This window comes from Schistocerca cancellata, chromosome 9 (genome assembly GCF_023864275.1).
Source record: "Schistocerca cancellata isolate TAMUIC-IGC-003103 chromosome 9, iqSchCanc2.1, whole genome shotgun sequence".
In the NCBI taxonomy this organism is placed as follows: Eukaryota; Metazoa; Arthropoda; class Insecta; order Orthoptera; family Acrididae; genus Schistocerca; species Schistocerca cancellata.
Genome location: NC_064634.1, coordinates 56,705,776 through 56,728,054, shown reverse-complemented (window position 1 = coordinate 56,728,054; position 22,279 = coordinate 56,705,776). Strand labels below are relative to the sequence as shown.

General features: G+C 41.7%; 1 protein-coding gene across 4 annotated transcripts in view; it reads left to right on the top strand.

Moving 5' to 3' along the window:
- Positions 1-22,279, top strand: part of LOC126101609 (endoglucanase E-4-like) — a 448,421-nt gene that overhangs the window by 399,233 nt on the left and 26,909 nt on the right. For all 4 annotated transcript variants that reach the window (XM_049912290.1, XM_049912289.1, XM_049912291.1 and 1 more), the window contains 2 exons: positions 6,233-6,410; positions 14,600-14,762. In XM_049912290.1, coding sequence (XP_049768247.1) covers positions 6,233-6,410; positions 14,600-14,762 — 341 coding nt within the window. The remainder of the gene's footprint in view (positions 1-6,232; positions 6,411-14,599; positions 14,763-22,279) is intronic.

Here is a 22,279-nt window from a genome sequence, read left to right as displayed (position 1 = left end):
CTCTTTAAATCTAGCACTTTCGTGGAGCAAACCGAGGGCAGGGAAATGTGCAGTGTTTCCAGACAGTAGTTGGCTGTACCAAAAAGCAAGCTTCCTTTCAAAAGCATTTAGTTTTTCTAACATGTCAGAAATTAAGTTATGTTCATGTGTGACGCAATCTCCAGGAGATATGCAAGGTCTAATATCCAGCAAGCGTCATCTAATGTTGGTTCACTCTTTCCCTTCTCATGTGAGAAATGTGCTACGGCCAAACGTAAATAAAAAAAATCTTTTCAGGATTTTACCTTGACTGAACCATCTAGCGTTAAAAGGTTTTTTTGCTTTTCACATTTAACCAAATATAACATTGATGATGATAATTTATGGCAATGTTTGCCGACAAGATAAAGAATGCAACCTTTAACACTAGATTGCGTACTCACGGCAGTTCTCCTTGGCCGTTTTTTGGTACGACTTGGAAAGAGAGAAAAATTAATGAATGATCGACGATGCGTCGGTTCTCGATTGTGTTCAGGAGACGTACAGATTGATTGCGTGAAAATAGTTTCTCAAATGACCTCTTAACCCGGATTGCTTTCACGCAATCAGACTCTTCAATGAAATTACCTAAGGGACCTATTTGAATAATAATAAAAAATTGGAAATGAATGCAAAACAGTGAACTGTTGTAAAAAAAGTTGTCAGATCGGAAATTGAACACATTAATGGTCTCCCAAATACAATCGAGACACCGCGATAAAGAGCGAACCTGTAACAAAGTTCATTTAAACATAAACATTATTTGTGGTTAATTTAAAGAAAAGAATAAGCATAGATTTTCTGTACAGTGAAGCATCAATATATTCTTAAAGAACAAAGGCGTTAAACTATAAACATTAACAAATTTACAATGAATAGAAAACTTACATTTTTATGTTCTTCTCATATATGGAACAGTCCAACAATCGCTGCTTTTGTATGTGTGATATTTTGTAAAAAATAAATGTCCTGGCGTGCGCGTAAGTATTTTTTACCGTCCCAAGGATTACAAAAGCGTTTTTCTTTTTCTTGGTGACAACGTGGTTTTTCACACTAAATGAAATATAACTTGTAGCGGTGCTACACAACACGTCTTAACAAGTCGGCGACCAAACATCAAAGGTAATGAAGTACATGTTAACATATCGGCGACCAGAAGTACAACTAACTACAAAGACTCTAGAATTTTCCTAACAAATGATAAATTGTTCTTTCTTCTGTTTCGCAGCTTCTTGATATCAAGCGCTGCGGCAATGATTTTAAATATCTGCGCCCAGCGAGTCATAGTGTTTAAAAGTACCTTTTAAACGCTGGCCGCGCGTCTCGGTATAGGCGCATGTTATAACCAGATTTCGTTTCTTTACTCTCGCGTTGTCATGCTTAGTATCATTACAAACTACAGCTCGATGGCTGCCCTTTTCTCATATGCAAAATGTCTTAAATCCAATAATATCACAACCAGTGTACTTCAATATACACTCCTGGAAATTGAAATAAGAACACCGTGAATTCATTGTCCCAGGAAGGGGAAACTTTATTGACACATTCCTGGGGTCAGATACATCACATGATCACACTGACAGAACCACAGGCACATAGACACAGGCAACAGAGCATGCACAATGTCGGCACTAGTACAGTGTATATCCAACTTTCGCAGCAATGCAGGCTGCTATTCTCTCATGGAGACGATCGTAGAGATGCTGGATGTAGTCCTGTGGAACGGCTTGCCATGCCATTCCCACCTGGCGCCTCAGTTGGACCAGCGTTCGTGCTGGACGTGCAGACCGCATGAGACGACGCTTCATCCAGTCCCAAACATGCTCAATGGGGGACAGATCCGGAGATTTTGCTGGCCAGCGTAGTTGACTTACACCTTCTAGAGCACGTTGGGTGGCACGGGATACATGCGGACGTGCATTGTCCTGTTGGAACAGCAAGTTCCCTTGCCGGTCTAGGAATGGTAGAACGATGGGTTCGATGACGGTTTGGATGTACCGTGCACTATTCAGTGTCCCCTCGACGATCACCAGTGGTGTACGGCCAGTGTAGGAGATCGCTCCCCACACCATGATGCCGGCTGTTGGCCCTGTGTGCCTCGGTCGTATGCAGTCCTGATTGTGGCGCTCACCTGCACGGCGCCAAACACGCATACGACCATCATTGGCACCAAGGCAGAAGCGACTCTCATCGCTGAAGACGACACGTCTCCATTCGTCCCTCCATTCACGCATGTCGCGACACCACTGGAGGCGGGCTGCACGATGTTGGGGCGTGAGCGGAAGACGGCCTAACGGTGTGGGGGACCGTAGCCCAGCTTCATGGAGACGGTTGCGAATGGTCCTCGCCGATACCCCAGGAGCAACAGTGTCCCTAATTTGCTGGGAAGTGCCGGTGCGGTCCCCTACGGCACTGCGTAGGATCCTACGGTCTTGGCGTGTATCCGTGCGTCGCTGCGGTCCGGTCCCAGGTCGACGGGCACGTGCACCTTCCGCCGACCACTGGCGACAACATCGATGTACTGTGGAGACTCACGCCCCACGTGTTGAGCAATTCGGCGGTACGTCCACCCGGCCTCCCGCATGCCCACTATACGCCCTCGCTCAAAGTCCGTCAACTGCACATACGGTTCACGTCCACGCTGTCGCGGCATGCTACCAGTGTTAAAGACTGCGATGGAGCTCCGTATGCCACGGCAAACTGGCTGACACTGACGGCGGCGGTGCACAAATGCTGCGCAGCTAGCGCCATTCGACGGCCAACACCGCGGTTCCTGGTGTGTCCGCTGTGCCGTGCGTGTGATCATTGCTTGTACAGCCCTCTCGCAGTGTCCGGAGCAAGTATGGTGGGTCTGACACACCGGTGTCAATGTGTTCTTTTTTCCATTTCCAGGAGTGTAGTAAGGAGTGGCGCCTTCCTCCTCTATAATTCCTCCAAGAACTGTTGAAATTGGCGATGCGTAAGCTTATGTGTTTTCATGGACAACAATTTACATGGCGTTTTCTAAAGTTACTGATTTTGCACAAAGCGCCTCTTCAATTCCGTACAACGTTTCTTCTGTGCATCCTGGCTTTCCGCGCATCAGTGCTCGCATTGCTGGTGCTCCATTCGTGGTCACTGAGATTAACCGATTCCAGTCCATACCGACACCATCAATCGCTTGCTCGACAGTTTAGAGTATGTCTGCACCTGTCGTAGTCACCTGTCCAAGATGTCCTCTCTTACACGCAGAGCGCTATCACACCTCGTATGCATATCACTACCTGAGCTGTATCTGTAAGATCTGTTGCTTCATTCACCGCGACAGAGAAGGCAAAAAAGTCCTTAGCCTCATTTGTTGACTGCCTGTGCACATCACCAGCCATAAGACTTAAACTTTGCACCACTGTTTGTTGGGAAAGGCCGATTTCTTGAAACCTGCAAATATTCGTAGGACACAAGTTGTGCAGCATCAATGAGACAGTCTTTTACAAACTCCCTTTCGCAAAACGGTTTCCCAGATCTTGCTATTCTTATGGCAGTTATCAAACTTGCTCGCAGTGCAGATGTACTGTGGTTGTCAGTCTGGAAAATCGAAAACATTACGTTGTACTGTAGAATAGATACGAATGTAACACAAGAAACGAAGATTGCAAGAGGTATCAGATATTATGGCTTGTATTAAAAATCTGTTGGTGTGCCTCATCCACTTTCTTAGGCGCACTTAATGTGGTTGGCCGTTCTTTACTGTTCAGTACGCTACACTCGTCTTTACGAAATGAGTTGTAGTGTCTTTCAATCGTGAATTTACGCAGGCCGCCTATTATTCGGTGGCACAGCAAACACTGTGAGTTTTCAGTTACTGCTGTAAAGAAGAACTGCATTCCCAGCCGTGTTTAAATGACTAAGAACACAGATCTCCCGTTCTTTGCTTTTTTGCAGTGCTCGTCATTTCTCAGTATGTCTCTCGTAGCGCTACAGTCGCCCGATGGAAGTAAGACTGGGTGTGCTTCGGTCCTCCCGGTACGCAGAGCTAGGTAGCGCAGTAGTTGGCAGACCAGACCCGCATTTGGGAGGACGACGGCTCAAATCCGCGACCGGCCATCCGGATTTAAATTACTGGCCATTAAAATTGCTACACCAAGAAGAAATGAAGATGATAAACTGGTATTCATTGAACAAATATATTATACTAGAAGTGACACGTGATTACATTTTCACGCAATTTGGGTGCATAGATCCTGAGAAATCAGTACCCACAACAACCACCTCTGGCCGTAATAACGACTTTGATACGCCTGGGCATTGAGTCAAACAGCTTGGATGGCGTGTACAAGTACAGCTGCCCATGCAGCTTCAACACGATACCACAGTTCATCAAGAGTAGTGACTGGCGTGTTGTGACGAGCGAGTTGCTCGGTCACCATTGACCAGACATTTTCAGTTGGTGAGAGATCTGGAGAATGTGCTGGCCAGGGCAGTAGTCGAACATTTTCTGTATCCAGAAAGGCCCTTACAGGACCTCCAACATGCGGTCGTGCATTATCCTGGTGAAATGTAGGGTTTCACAGGGATCGAATGAAGGGTAGAGCCAGGGGTCGTAACACATCTGAAATGTAACGTCCACCGGGGTAGAGCCAGGGGTCGAAACACATCTGAAATGTAACGTCCACTGTTCAAAGTGCCGTCAGTGTGAACAAGAGGTGACAGAAACGTGTAACCAATGGCACCCCATACCATCACGCCGGGTGATACGCCAGTATGGCGATGACGAATACACGCTTCCAATGTGCGTTCACTGCGATGTCGCTAAGCACGGATGCGACCATCATGATGCAGTAAACAGAACCTGGATTCATCCGAAAAAAAAAGACGTTTTGCCATTCGTGCACCCAGAAAAAATGGCTCTGAGCACTATGGGACTCAACTGCTGTGGTCATCAGTCCCCTAGAACTTAGAACTACTTAAACCTAACTAACCTAAGGACATCACACACACCCATGTCCGAGGCAGGATTCGAACCTGCGACCGTAGCAGCAGCGCGGCTCCGCACTGGAGCGCGTAGAACCGCACGGCCACCGCGGCCGGCGTGCACCCAGATTCGTCGTCGAGTACACCATCGCAGGCGCTCCTCTCTGTGATGCAGCGTCAAGGGTAACCGCAGCCATGGTCTCCGAGCTGATAGTCCATGCTGCTGCAAACGTCGTCCAACTGTTCGTGCAGATGGTTGTTGTCTTGCAAACGTCCCCATCTCTTGATTCAGGGGTCGAGATGTGGCTGCACGATCCGTTACAGCCATGCGGATAAGATGCCTGTCATTTCGACTGCTAGTGATACGAGGCCTTTGAGATCCAGCACGGCGTTCCGTATTACCCTCCTGAACCCACCGATTCCATATTCTGCTAACAGTCATTGGATCTCGACCAACGCGAGCAGCAATATCGCGATACGATAAACGGTAATGGCAATAGGCTACAATCCGACCTTTATCAAAGTCGGAAACGTGAGGGTACTGATTTCTCCTCCTTACACGAGGCATCGCAACAACATTTCACCAGGCAACGCCGTTCAACTGCTGTTTGTGTGTGAGAAATCGGTTGGAAACTTTCCTCATGTCAGCACGATAGACGCCAACCTTGTGTGAATGCTCTGTCAGTTAAATTGCGCATCTGTAGCACGTCATCTTCGTGGTGTACCAATTTTAATAGCCAGTAGTGTACGTACCAATTTTAATAGCCAGTAGTGTACGTTTCCCGTGATTTCCCTAAATAACTTAAGGCAAATGCCGGGATGGTTCCTTTGAAAGGGCTCAGCTGATTTCCTTCTTCGTCCATACCTAGTCCAAGCTTGTGCTCTGTCTCTCTAATGACCTCGTTGTCGACGGGACGTTGAACACTAATCTCTTCCTCCTCCGGGTATCGCGAAAACGAGGAAGTGGAACCGCCGCCACTCATTTGGTATACGTGTCTAGTCACAGAAATGTCGCTGTTCCAATTTGCCTGCTCCAAAACCGGCACCCCTCGGGTACCAATCAAACACTTGTGATTATGTCCCGCGCGCGACCAAACACCACGCACCAGGCGTTTCCACCAGGGAGGATTCTCGTTCGCTGTTGCGCTTTTGCTTTTGTTTGCTTCACTGTAAATCGGCTTTAGATAGCCGGACATTGTGTGTAGTTCTTATCTTGCTCACCACGGCACACAGTGTTTGACTTGTGTGGACATTGTGTTGACAGGTTCCGATCTGGCAGGTGAGACAGCAGCAGCCTTGGCAGCAGCATCGCTAGTGTTCCGAGGGGACAAGCCAGAGTATGCAGACCTGTGCCTACGTCATGCACGTGAGCTGTACCACTTCGCAAACCAGCACCGCGGTCTCTACCACGAGAGCATCCGGGGTGCCGAACCCTACTACGAGTAAGTGACATTTGCGAATGTAACAGGATAGTACGGTGGAAATGGTAGTGGTACTAGAAATGACCTTCGCTTGTGGATTGTAAATGTAGATGTTTGATTCCAAAAATCAAAATTAACGACCCTATCCAAATCTTAGTCGCAAAATGTGGAAGTTCAAACATAGAGGAGGCTGTGATTCTTGAAATTTTCCCTGCTTAGAGAATGTTCCATGAAGTTTCAGGATTGCAGCTGGATGACATTGTCAATATCAACCACCAGTCATTCAACCACCTTCAGGTGAGTGTTTTGCAGGGGAAATTGCTAGTTCACACCGTTCATCACGTGGTGCGGAGATCATGTGCAAAGTCAGCCATTACATGAGAGATCTCCTTCAATTTTTGCACACTCCTCGAACACTGCTCTATCTATAGGGACATGCATTATATTGATACTATATGCGTACTATCTGTCAGAATGCGGGCTCGTGGAGTCAAAAATACAGACGTCAAATTTAAAAAATTAACTTTAGCTAGATGTGTCATTAGTCATAAAATGTATTCTCTTCGAAGACAGTAAAGAAATCATCAGGTCCTACGCCTTATCCAGTTGAAAGCCGCCATCTCAATAAGATCTTCCACCAAATGTACGAGGGGGGACCCAAAAGTAACCAGAATCATAATGTTGCGCATCGTGTACTTCTAGTAGCAGGTTGCGCCGCCAGAGGGTTTTAATAGGAGCTCTGCTGAGTCATTCTGCCACGCGGCGTCACCCAGCAGTGAGAAGTGTGGTTTCTTTGGCAGTTCTTTGAGTGTACATACAGTGCAGACGTGATACGAGGAAATGTCTAGTTCTTATGAACAACGTGCGGCAGTGAAGTTTTGTTTCTTGCTTGGCAAGAACACAGCAGAAACTGTTGCGATGATTCAGACAGCCTACAAAGACCATGCTCTTAGTAAAACGCAAGTGTACAAATGGTTTCCTCGGTCTAAAAAGGGAGAAATGGTGGTTGAAGATCAGCCCCATTCCGGTCGACCTTCAGCTGCTAGAAGCGAAGACAACATCGACAAAATCCTTGATCTCATCAGTAAAGATCGACGCAGTCCTGGAGCTCAATTCAATGCATCTTGACCATCGATTTGGGGATACAAAGAGTGGCCGCAAAATTCGTGCCAAAGCTTCTTACCGGAGATCAAAGGGATCGTCGTGTTCAAGCCTGTCTTGAAATGAAACATGCGTTCAAAAATGATCCACATTTTTTCAACAAAATCATTACAGGTGATGAGTCATGGTGCTATGGGTACGATCCAGAAAGTAAACAACAGTCATCACAATGGAAGTCACCTGGCTCACCTTGACTAAAAAAAGCTTGACAAGTGAAATCAAATGTGAAAACGATGTTGATCTGTTTTTTTTTTTTTTTTTACATCAAAGGGATCATACACTCTGAATTTGTCCCTAAAAACCAGACAGTAAACCAACAATTCTATTTGGAGGTTATGAAATGTCTTCGCAGAAGTTTATCGTGAAAACGTCCGGCTTTGTGGGATTCTCGCGTGTGGTTCCTGCATCACGACAATGCTCCCGCGCACATGGCTCTCAGCATTCACCAGTTTTTGGCCTTAACAAAGACGACTACCTTGACCAATGCACCCTATTCGCCGGATTTAGCACCCTCGGACTTCTTCCTATTCCCGAGGATGAAAAGAGACTTGAGAGGGAAGCGTTTTGCGGATATGGAAGACGTAAAACGCAATGTCATGAAAGTGCTAGCAGGTATCAAAGAGGACAAATTTAAAAGGTCCTTCGAACACTGCTTGGCTATGGCTGACTTACTGGGCTGCAAAAGGTGTCTGTGGCCATCATGTTCAATGCACATTTCATGCACTGTGCACATTGTCTAACCAATGTAGGCTTTGCCATACTGGCACAGTATTCTGTAGATTCTAGCCCTCCTTAATCCCAGATCATCCTTTGGACACACAGATGTGTAGTGGCATTGATAGTGCTGGGTACATTGAGACTGCTGGGGTGAGGGGAGGTCAGAAGTAGACTTGTCAGATTGACTAGTATGACTCCCTCTACCCAGACATGTGATTTCTCAAGTGGGAGAAGAAGAAAATCCAGTCACACTCAGATTGGAAGCAGTTCATTTATTTCTCCAGCTCAGCATACATCAGAGATCCAATACCCAAGTTCATCAGGTGGGGGTGGGTGTCAAACCCACTGTCCTTGATGGTAGTGCACTGTCAGGATCACAGGCACAGGTTGTCAACAGTGCAGCAGGATTTGGAATGGTGCATTTGTGCTAGGTAAACATTCTCTGCAGCTGATGTGAGTCAGTGTTGTCCATGCAGCCTTGCTTATGAAATATAATAAATCTTATGAATAATTCACATTTGCTGTTTTGTAGCACGTGTAGATGGAGGTGAGTGTGCCACATAAAATTAATTTTTTCTAGAATGGAGAGTCTAAAGAAAAATTCAGTGCACTACCTACATTTCATATGCAGCAATGTGTGACCTCATGTGAATCAAATGTAACTCATAGTCACTCCTACTTTTCATTGCAGACTACTCAAATTTTGTATGGTGGGTTACCTAGTTTAGAAGTATCTCAGCAGCTGTGATCATTAATGAAAAGATAGGAACTTCAATATAACATGTAATATGAGGCTATAAGTAATGAGAGAGTCAAATTTTTTCACTGCATATTTTCTGTAACATTGAGAAAGAAAATAGAGCAGTCAGCATGCACATGACACGCTGCTGGTGTTACTACTGCTGCACAAACTGGCTGGTTAACCAGCATTCTCTGTATCTGCATCTGCAGGTGAATGCAACTGGGCTGGACAGTGCAGTGAGTCAACGCACAGGCTACCAGATTTCTTTGTGTTCTCACACTTAACGTCTAGCAGCCACATCATTTTGCTGGCTTGCCATTTGGCAGCTTGCAGAGAGAGCAGTGTCATCCAGGGAGCAAAATCTGGGCCCCAGCAGGCAGTGTCTGGAAATGGTAGTTGCTGAGCAGGTCAGTTACTGGAAGGCTCCAAGTTAGACCCTCAGCCCATCGAAGCTGATGTCAGAGCGTACAGCTTGTAGTTCCATAGAACGATGGACATCGGTGATTGCACCAGCAGACAGTGATAGAGTGACAATGTTTTCCCCACACACACAGTTGTTGCCCACTCCACGGCTCTTGCTGACTCAATGTCTTTCACCAGCTTGGTGGCCAGAACATCTACTCGACAGAAACAGGTCTGTTGACAGGCATCTGCCATAGATGACATGCAGTTCCCCTGTTGCAATGCTGTGGGAGTGTACTGGATTCTAGTAACTCTGGTTTCTGATCAGGTGGTTCCGCCAATGTTCTGAGGCCATCTGTGATGGTCTGTGAAGTGCCAACTGATTACTACAACCCGTGCGGTTACAGCAGCAGTGATTTTCACTGTTCAGCCCCACCAAATCTGTTACATTGCTTGTTTATCAGCTTTAGGACTTTTGGCATGTGTCTTGACAACTTTTTTACCTACATGAAAAGCTCGGTGTCCTCTAGAACATCTTGTGATTCATCCCAGATGTAGTTGTGATAGCTCATTTACTGTTGGAGGAATGTAATCAGTTTTGTAGGGAAGATGCACTTTTGAAATCGGCATGTGTATTTGCGTTTTCTTTCACTTCTCCATGACATATACGAGGGGGGACCCAAAAGAAACTGGATTGTCATAAAAAATTTATTGATGAACCTTTTTACAGAATTACTTCAGTCACCTTCAAATTACTCTCCATTACATGTGATGCACTTGTCAAGTCTCTTTTCCCACTGTTGGAAGCATGTTTGGAACTCTTCAAGTTTGATATTGTCCAGTGCCCTTTGCGAAGCTGTTTTTACCGCCTCCACATCGTCATAATGCTCCTTTTTTAGCGTTTTTTTCATTCGTGGAAATAGGAAAAAGTTGCACGGGATTAGGTCCGGCGAATACGGAGCGTGGGGAACGACAGACCATCTCTGAGATGCCAAATAGTGGGTCACTCGTAAGGCTATGTGTGCTGGAGTGTCGTCTGTCGTGATGCAGAAACCAGTCACCTGATCGCCAAAGTTCCGGGCGTTTCCTCCTCACGTCCTCTTGCAGATGCCTTAAAACGTCCATGTAAAAGTGCTGGTTAACAGTTTGGCCAGGGGGTACGAATTCCTGATGCACAATTCCACGAACATCAAAAAAGACAATGACCATCGTCTTCACATTTGACCTCACTTGCCTTGCTGTTTTTGGTCTGGGAGAGTTGGGAGTCCTCCACTGGCTTGACGCTTGCTTGGTTTCTGGGTCATACACGTAACACCAACTCTCATCCCCTGTAATGACTTTGTTCAAGAAGTTTGGATCACGTGCAATCTCTGTTTTCAAGTCCTGACACATGTACATGCGGATGGTTTTTTGCTCCTGTGTGAGAAGGCGCGGAAAAAATTTAGCAGCAGCACGTCTCATGTGCAAATCCTCACTCAAAATCCGCTGGCACGAGCTCCAACTGATTCTTCTCTCTGCTGAAATTTGGTCGATCATTTGGCGATGATCCTCGTTGATCTTTTGGCGGACCTTTTCAATTTTCTCCTCATTTCGCGATGTTGAAGGGCGTCCAGAACGAGCTTGGTCTTCAACACACATCTCACCACGTTTAAAGCATCCAAACCACTCGTAAACCTGTGTGCGGCTCATAGCGTCCTCCTGGAAAGGTTCCTGAAGCATTTAGTGTGTCTCTGATGCAATTTTTTAAAGCAGGAAACAAAATTTCACACACACTCTTTGTTCTTTTAAAGTTGCCATAACGACTTCGCAGAGGTAACCCGCCAACAGTCAGAGAAACATAATACCATACTTGCACGTTCAGCTCTACACTAACGCCGTCTGCACAGCTGTTTCATGAAGGTCTCTACTAACACCATCTAGCGTGAGAACCCTGCACTATGTCTACGAGTGGCAGCGCCCTCGGAGTCCGGTTTCTTTTGGGTCCCCCCTCGTACATATATAAAATTGTTCTTGATACCGCATCTTTGTGTTTATAAGTTCACACAACTGTGTGGGCACTCTCAAATAGATGGAGATTGTTGTTGAGAGATGAAGCAGGCCTATACCATTGCACCCACGTAAATTTCATATGTGCTACATAAATAGTAGTTTTCCACGCATGCCTTTATAATTAGCCACAGCTGTTATGCCTAAGTCAACATCAAACATATTTTATTCCAGGTTGACTGAAATGTCACTCATTGAATGTTATGTACACACACAAAACCATTTTACACTAAATTTTAATTTTTTGTTAGGAAAACTGACAACGTTCTCCCAAAAATGAATTAAAATAGTCCCAATGCACCACCTCTGACCACAGTTTTCATGGTGTTTCCCTTGGTTATCAAGTGAATGATCCTCCCACAGTTCCCAATTGAGATTCCCTCTGGTCAGTTCCCAGACTGACATTTGGTTGAAAAGAACTGCAATTCTTTAATAGTCTGCATCTCAAAGAGCCACATTTGTTTCATTCTTTTTAAGTATACACACTTTCTGTGCATAATTTAATCCCTGCACCCAGTATATTATTAAATTTCATGCAGCTACTGAATTGAAGAGTAGTTCTAATTTTAGTATCGGTACAGAATTGCTGCAGTATTCGTAGGGAGATAGCCAATAGCTACACAGCCACTCCACTTGGTAAAAGTTAAGCTAACACTTTCATTCAGAATGAAGATCTGACTTAGGTAAACTGCATGTTGGCTACATAGGTAAAATAGCATCAGGTGTGTATCAGTCACCTGCATTTATGGTACTTTACATTTAGGTGTTCACTTATTCCTCAACCACAGTAAGGACACCTGTAGTGTGTATTGCAAGAGATTTGTAGCAGTTTTGTTAGCCACAATTTTCTTTTGTCAGATGGGTTTACTTCATCAATGAGTGGCTCCAATACAGAACTGTTAACCGAATAATTAAAAACAAATATTTCACAGCTTGAATATTTTTCTACCTAGCATGTTCCATACGAATCAACATAAAACCCATGCACTCAGTTTACTGAACATAGATGCATAATTAAACATTATAAAAAGGTTTATGAAGATTGGCATTCACCCTTCACCAACACAAATTTACTGAGGTGCTTCTGCTATAAGCTATACTTGCATAATTTTTTCCTCGCCACATGTAGTCAAGCAGCTTATCATATAGCAAGGTGAAATTGTCACCAAAATATTCATAGAACAGTGAGATTGCCCTTAACATTCAAGAGAGGACTTTGGTGGCCCCCATGTAATGCCACCCCCAGAACAGCACTCCACGTTCACCTTGTTGCAAGTGTGGGACACATTGTTGGAGGCATTCGGTATTACTGGGCTGTCTCCAAATACATTGTCTGTGATTATCAGGGTTCAAACAAATTCGAGTTTTGTTGTTCATAATCAAAACCTAAAGCCAATCATGGGGTGTCTGTTCTGCATGATTTTTTGCCTCTCTAATGGAATACACAGTGTTGGAGTACACAGTGTTGTGATGTACAACATGGTGCTTGCCGTGGTCATCAAGGATGGAGATCTACATTGTGCAATCATCTCCTAACAGGTTGATGCAATACATTACATCCTGTAGCCTCTTTGAATGACTAATTCACTTCCAAAGCACTCACCCTACAGCTCCTTTGATTCAAAAGTCTTAGATATCGATCATCCTGTGCTCTTGTCAAAGGTGGACAGCCTGAGTGGTGTAAGTCCTCAACACTACCTGTCAATTGGAACCAATTCCATGCCTGCACCACATCAGTTTGGCTCTGGTGCACGCTTTGAGCAACTTCCATGGTTAACAAACCTTCTGCACATTCTGTGATGTGGATCTGATGATTGGTCACAACTGTCCTTTGTGAGATGATGGATGTTCACTGTGCTGTTCCACGGATGTCTCTTAATGCATCCTTACTAGTGCTTTACTTTCAACTGAAATGCTGCAGTCCATTCGAGCAAGGCATTCTACCCATAGCAAGTGCCCATGTAACAAAGTGTATGTTTACAAACAACATCAGAGATGACCTACCGATCACTACAGGAACAGTCATGACATGTCAGGGTGATGTGATACTTTTGTTATTGTGTGTATGCATTCATAAAATGTGATGACATGCATACAGAGAAAATCTGTATACAAATTAATCTTTGTTACTAAAGAGCTAAACTGTGACATGGTACCAGTTGCAGGTTGCCTTTCCAGTGGTTTCCAATCATGACAAAAATTTGATTTTCCTTATTTCACACAATTATTGACCTAATAAAAAAATTTAAAATGCTGCCATAACCTGCTCATTAATAGATATAATCTTACTTTACTTATTGCATTAAATCTTTAAACTGTGTATTTGTCTTGGGCCAGTGTAACTCAGCATGTGGATTACCCAGATTATATTCATCCAGTATTTGAGAATGAAAGAACTTAGCGACTTCTAATAAATAATTTCAAACCTTTTCTGAAATTTCTCTACCCACCACAAATTAATGAAAGGAAAAAGATGATTACTTACTACATTTTCACTGTTCACGCAGTAAAACTTCAGCCTCAGGCATAAGTTTTTATTTTATTACTTCTTTACCACTAATTCAGTTCACAACCCATTTTACAGACATTACTCACAAATGCTTCTGACTGTACCTACAAAATGATATTATTGTACGACACTCAGTCCAGGAGTTACCACATTACAAACATTGAAATGCATGAAGAACTACAATATTTTCAATCATAAAGGATTTTCCTGTTTAACATCAAATATTTAACTCATCATCTCATTTATAAACTAATCAGATGTTTGAAACTGTTTTATACATATGTGTTTGATTCTTTTAAGAATCTCAAGCAGGAGATGGATTACTGTTAAGTAAATGAGTGAATACCATTTAACAATATCGTGTATGAATTTTATATATCTGTAAATTTTATCTCTTTCTTATTCTCACTCACCTACTATCTCATTCACCTACTATTTGCTTAAATTTTTTGGTATTATGTTCCCTACATTACTCCTTTCTGCAGAATATTGCTTTCAGACTGTTAAGTGTAGTAATATCTTTTATTACTGCTAAATGTAAGTTCACAAATTCTGCATCATTTAATGAGTGACATAAATTTTAAATAAACACAATGCACACAAAGAATTATTTGAAATATAATTGTTGTTCAGGTCCACCGACTATGGTGATGAACTGACGTGGGCTGCAGCATGGTTGTACAAGGCAACAAATGAATCACAGTTTTTGGATGAAGCTGAGCACCACTATATGAAATTCAGATTAAAAGAAAGGCCAAATGAATTTTTTTACAATAAGAAGGTTGCTGGTGTTCAGGTAAGAATTTATTTAATTTATTGTACTACCTCAATACCAGATGCCAAATCACAGTAAACAGTTATTGTCCACAAAAATACATACACAAAGAGAATGGTGCCAACATTTCAATTATTTATTCAAATCCAGAATTTCAAAATATATGCTAGACTATTTCCGCATAGATTTATAACTAACCATTTGTTATGTAGAAACATACTAAAAGAACTGATTGGAAACATGCTAGAAGAACTGATTGTCTTAGGGCAAACATTAATGTGGGATATAAGCTGAATTAAACAAACATAAAGATAATGTTAGTCTTAGAAGAGTTAAGAAAGTAACTATGAAGGTAGTTATTATAGTTTAAGTTTCCTGTACAACAACTTGCAGATGTAATCTGCGTTTCATTTGCAATAAGAGAAGTTATTGTTTCACATAAAAAGAGACATATAGTTATTTGTTGTCTTCATTCTCATAATGATAGAGTCTATACAAGCAGTGTTACTGTAGTACTCCTGTTCGGCTTACAAATGACATTATTCAGTTAACAGGAATTTAAGGTGTTAACTGTTCACCTTGTTGCATATTTTTTCTTAAGTTAAACTTATAAAAGGACACAAAATCTCATTCTTAAAAAATTGAGGGGTTAGAGTTAACAGAAAAAGGAGTATTTGTGAAGTATTTTATCCTTCTGCTACCTTACATTCTAGATTTAGTTTTTCTGTATCCCAACTGAAAGTAAATATCATCTGTATCTAACTCGACTACAAGTAATGCACATCTCAATCTTTTAATCCTTCACATGGCTTAAATTCCTCATTAGTGGCTTCTATCAAATCATAGCAGAACAACTTTTTGATTTTGTTTGTTTTTGTAAAGGGCCTGTGACATATTTTAGAAGATCACCTGTTACGATAACATAAATTCCAGGATGGAAACAATAAACAAAAATAATAAAATGAGAACACCCATACCACATTTCTGTACAATAAATAATCCATATGGTACTTTCCTAACTCTATGATATTTCGTATATGTGTATGCATATCTGTATCAGTCAGCAAAAAGGCAAAAATGTCACACTTGAGAGTACTCTTGTGGTTAGCAATGTGGTCTTCAGTAGGAAGGTATTTCATGCAGCTATCTGTACTAGTTTATCCTGTGGAGCTGCCACAACCTGCATCCACCTAAACCTGCTTACTGTATTTGAGACTTGGTCTCCCTCTATAATTTTTACCTGCAACACTCCCCTCCATAACCAAACTGGCTATTCCTTGATGCCTCAGGGTGTTCTATCAACTACTCAAGTCAAGTTATACAATAAATTTCTTTTCTGTCCACTTGATACATTATATCTACATTAGTTGTCTGATCTACTAATCTAATCTTCAGCATTTTTCTGTAGCACAACATTTCAAAAGCTTCTTTTCTCTTCTTGTCTGTATGGCTTACTGTCCACATTTCACTTCATACAAGGCTACATCCCATACAAATATTTTCAGAAGAACACATCCTAAAATATAAGGAACTGGGTATACATCCTAATCTTCTCCATCCCTCTCTGTCCATCTCCCTCTCCCCCCTTTCTGTCCACCTCTTCCTCCCTATCTCTTCCTCTGCCCGTCTTGTCCTTACTGAGTGAGGAAGTGAAGCGGTTAGCAAACTGGACTCACATTTGGGAGGACGACAGTTCAGACTCGTGTCTGGTCATCCAGAGTTAGGTTTTCCGTGATTTCCCTAAATCACCTAAGGCAGTTGCAAGGATGGCGCCTTTGACAGGGCATGGCTGATTTCCTTCTTAATCCTTAACTAATCCAAGCTCATGCCCCATTTCTAATAACATTGTTGTCGACGGGATGTTAAACACTAATCTCGTCCTCCATCTTGTCCTTTCCCCCTCTCTATGTCCATTTCCACCACCTCTCTCTTTGTCCATCTCCTCTTCATCCCTATCTCTCACACTGAGCCTCATTAAATGTTATTGCAAACAAAATCTTGATTGGGATTTGGAGAAGTTTAAAGTGAGTGGGTAGATTTGTTGCGATCATTGGTATGTGGGGTATACAGGGGATAAAAGAGAACTCTCTAGGTGCTGGTTCTGTAGGATAATAGGCTCAGTGAAAGCATTTCATGTAGTTTTAATATGTGAATGGGTAGAATTGCAAAGTTATGGAAAAATCAGATCCTGTGATATTATTACAATCATCAGCTGGTAAGCCGTAAATATAACTTTGTCTATCAAACTATGTGTGACAAATGTGGTGGTTGCCGTAGAATTTTGAAAGAGGGGGTGTTCTGTGTACACTGTAAGTTATGGTTTCATCATTGGGGTGAATGTAGCAGTGAGGAAATGAGGGTAGAAAGTAAGGCTCTTCCGTGGCAGTGTAGGTTATGTAAAAAGGACAGAAAAATCACAGAACCGGAGGCAAAAATTTGTGCCCTTAAGGCTGAATTAGAAAACACAAACTTGGAGTTACGTAGGTTAAGGGAGGAAAAAAGAGACTGGGAATTGGGAAAAGGTAGCAAGCAAAGGGCGAAAAAGGCAAACAGTTAAAAATACTCCAGAAATTCAATTAGTAAATCAGTTTGGCTTGCTGTCTGCAGTGGAGGAAGACTTCATCCAGATGTAGTTGAAAGTAGGTTGTTAGCAGAACTTTAGCTTAAAGAAAAAAAGACAGGTCGGGATCAAACCAGAATAGGAAAAGAAGAATTCTGCTTATAGGCAGCAGTCATGGGAGGGGTGTGGGCCAGCAGCTTCAGGAGAAATTAGGTGCAGGGTACCAGGTCACAAGTTTTGTGAAACCATGTGCTAGCCTTAGCCAGGTGACAGAAAACTTTGAGAAGGAAGATCAGGTAATTATAGTTGGGGGAGCAGGAAACAGCCTGGCTATGAATCCAAGATACAGTATTAAGAGTGACCTGGATAAAAGAGGAGCAGAAACTGAGAACACAAATGTGGGGTTTGTGGAGGTCTTTCAGCACCATGATCAGCCCTGGGTAAACACTGCTGTAAGGCATGTTAACACTGAGCTGAACAGGATGCTCCAGACACTGGCAAAATCTCAGTGTTGTTCCAATAAATGCTATTGGTAGGTGGGAATACACAACACATGGCCTGCACCTGAATAGGATGGGGAAAAGTAAGTTAGCTTCTCTATTAGCAGAAACTGTAAGGGGGTCCACAGTCACACAAAGGGTGGTCCCTGTGGTTAATGGGTCCAGGCAGACAAGTTTTTTTAGGTTACAGCCAGAGTCGAGACAGATAACAATCAAGATAAATAGAATAAAAGAAACTTTACGTATAGTTAATATGGGTAAAGCTAAGGGCAGTATCAGCATACTTCATCAAAATATCAGGGGAATAAAAAATAAAGTAGATGAGCTATTAGTGTGTTTAGATTATCTCAAAAATAAGAATGAGATTGATATACTCTGTCTGTCTGAACAACAGGTAACTGTGGGCATGGATAGTGTCAGTATAAGTGGGTATAATTTAGCATCTTACACTTGTAGATCTAGGATGGATAAAGGAGGAGTTGCCATTTTCATAAAACAAGGGTATAAATGCCAAACTATAGAAGTAAGCAAATTTTGTGTTTATCAGTACTTTGAGGTTTGTGCATGTGAACTTCAGCTAGATAATGTAGTATTGATATTAGCAACAGTGTACAGATCCCCATTAGGAGACTGGGAGCTGTTCATAAAAAAATTTGACTCCCTATTATGCTGTCTGTCAGACAAAAAGAAGAAGTTATTAATCTGTGGTGATTTCAATGTAAACTTTCTAAGTAATTCTGATAGGAAAAGTGAACTAGAAACGTTATTAATAACATATAACAGAATCAGTGATCAAATTCCCTACACGTATAGCTCAGGACAGTAGCACACTAATAGATAATGTATTTGTATGGAAAGAGGATGTAAAACAAACACGTGCTTTCCCTATGGTAAATGGATTATCAGCCCATGATGCACAACTGATCAACTTAGAAAACCTAACAGGATTTATAGTTCAGAAACCATTAAGTAAAAGTGTGAGGTCGCTCAACCTGGTATCTGTACAGCACTTCAGAGAAAGCTTAAGAAATGTTAATTGGGGAGATGTATACAATGAGCCAAATGCTAATGATAAGTGCAACATATTTCTTGATAAATTTATATCCCTCTTTGAACATTGTTTCCCAAAGGAAACACTACACACTTTTAAAAGAAACCTTGGATTACTACAGGTATTAAAGTGTCTTCAGAAAGAAAAAGAAAACTGTATGAGACACCAAGAACTAGTAAAGATCCAGAAGTAGTTTTACATGATAAAAATTATTGTAACATACTGAGAAAAGTTGTAAGTAAATCAAGAAATATGTATGTTAGAGAAGAAATTAACAACTCTGGCAATAAAATCAAATCAATATGGATTGTTGTAAGAAGGGAGACAGGAAAAGTAACCACTGGGATAGGTAGTATTACTGTTAAAGAGAACAAGACCATCCTGACCAACAGTACATGAGTAGCTAATGTATTTAACAACCATTTCTTAACTGTAGGAGAAAAAAAAGTTCAAAAGAAAAAGCTAGGCAGTACGTGGAAGAGACTGTTTTGAAAAAATTTAGTCAGATTAAGTTTTACCTAAGAACCTCTTGTGAAATAAGTAAAATTATTAAATCTCTGAAAAATAAATGTTCTGTTGGAGTTATTGACATCTCTAATAAGATATTAAAACAATGTGGAGCAATTACAGCTGATGTTCTGAGTCACATATATAATGCATCACTAACTCAATGTATTTTCCCAGACAGGTTAAAATATACCATTGTCAGGCCTCTCTACAAAAAGGGGGACACCACAGACGTCAATAATTATTGGCCAGTATCCTTACTTACAGCATTCTCAAAAATCTTTGAAAAAGTAATGTACTCAAGAGTGGTTAGCCATCATAACAGTAATGGGATACTTAATAAATCGCAGTTCGGATTTCAAAAATGCTGTTCCACTGAGACAGCAATATATAATTTCAATGTTCACACAATAGATTCTTTAAATAGTAAAATGTCACCAATAGGAATTTTCTGTGTTTTGTCCAAGCATTTGATTGTGTGAACCAATTCTATGGTATAAATGGAATAGCATATGAGTGGTTTAAGTCATTCCTACAGAACAGGAAGCAAAAAGTTTCCTTAGATGGGTCAAGTGATTTAAATAAGTTTGCCACTTCATCTAACTGGGGTGAAATTACATTAGGTGTTCAATCATGGTTCCCCTTCTGTTCTTGATATATGTGAATGACCTCCCTTCCTATCTGAAACAGGAAGCTGAACTGACACTGTTTGCTGATGATACAAGCATCATTATTAATTCAGTAAAAGAAACTCCAATTGAAAATGATACAAATAAGGTCTCTGGAAAAGTCATTAATTGGTTTCCTGCAAATGGGCTTGCTCTAAACTTTGAAAAAACACAGTATATCCAATTTTCTGCTGGAAAAAGTACAGTTCCTTCAACAAATATAACACTTCAACAGAAGTCAGTAGACAGGGTAAAGCATTCTAAGTTTTTGGGTGTACATATAGATAAGAATCTTAATTGGGAAATTCATATTTTGGATCTTCTAAAGCGACTAAGTTCACCAACTTTTGCGATCAGAATAATTGCCAATTCTGAGGATATAGAAGTTAGTAAGCTAACATATTTTGCATACTTTCACTCTCTGATGTCATATGGAATAATATTTTGGGATAACCCAACATTTAGACAAAAAGTATTCACTGCTCACAAGAAAGTGGTTAGAATAATGTGTGGGGTTCATAGTCACACATCTTGGAGGCATCTTTTTAAAAGACCAGGAATTCTTACAACAGCCTCACAATACATCTACTCACTAATGAAATTTGTTCTCAACAACATGGACCAGTTTGAAAACAGTGACATTCATGATTATTATACTAGAAAAAAGAAAGAATTACACTATTCTTTGCTCAACCTATCTTTGGCACAGCAAGGGGTAAAATATGCTCCTATAAAATTTTTTCGAAAAATTACCAGAATAAAGAAGGTGTCTGACAGACAGCAGTAATGGCTTCAAAAATAAATTGAAATCATATCTCCTTGACAACTCCTTCTATACCATACATCAATTCTTGAACAGAAATAAATAAATCTTTAAGTATAGTATATATATATTTAAAAAAATTGTTTCATATGTGCATTCCTTGTGTACTTGACATGTTCCACATCATAATGGCTATCGTACCGTGGGATTGATCAGTGGAACACACAACCAACTAACTAACTAACTAACTTGCTGTTTTCTATTAAAACTGACTATGAGGAAGAAAACAAAATAGTACATTGGTGTGTATACAACTGTTGCTTAAAATTGTATATAAGGGAAAAGAATATATGTGGGAGAAACAATTTTCCTAATGGTTTAAATGCCCTGCTGTTGTAATTAAAACTGGCTGTGATGAACAAAACTAAACTGCACACTTTCACAGCACAGCACAGCATTTTCCTTCTTGCAGTCAGTTTTAACAGAAAAGTTGTACATTGCTGTTTAAAAAAAATATATAGCCTGTGCCCATTTGAATGTTTAACAAAATATTATGCAAAAATTTGAAGTAAATGGGTCAAGAACTTTTTGAGATTTTTGCTAACAGCATTTCCCTAATATACACTCATGCTCATAAATTAAGGATAATGCCGATACATGGTGAAACAATGCTCTGGTGGGCAGTTTGCGGGTTTAAATCACCTCATGGCATGACCGTGTGGTGCATTTGACCTGCGGTCATCGCACGGTGGAGCTGGCAGTGGTCCACATACACAGACATGTGTTGGTGCATGTCAGAGTATGGTGCAGTGAGTAAGTGTGCAGACATTTTCAGATGTGCTGATGGTGACTGTGTTGAAAATGGTCAAAGAACACATATTGATGATGTTATGAGGAGTAGAATACTAGGGTGACTGGAGGCTGGACAAACACAGCAGGTTGTAGCACGGGCCCTCTGTGTGCCCCAAAGTGTGATCTCAAGATTATGGCAATGATTCCAGCAGACAGGAAACATGTCCAGGCGCTACAGTACAGGATGTCCACAGTGTACAACACCACAAGAAGACCGATACCTCACCATAAGTGCCCACAGATGGCCACAGAACACTGCAGGTGGCCTTGCTCGGGACCTTACTGCAGCCACTGGAACAGTTGTCTCCAGACACACAGTCTACAGATGACTGAACAGACATGGTTATTCACCCAGAGACCTGCAAGGTGCATTCCACTGACGCTGGTGACAGGAGAGCCCATAAAGCCTGGTGTCAAGAACACAGTACATGGTCATTGGAAGAGTGGTCCACAGGTTATATTCACGAACAAGTCCAGGTATAGTCTGAACAATGATTCTCACCAGGTTTTCATCTGGCGTGAACCAGGGACTAGATACCAACCCCTTAATGTCCTTAAAAGGCACCTGTATGGAGGTCGTGGTTTGATGGTGTGGGGTGGGATTATGATTAGTGCACGTACGCCCCTGCATGTCTTT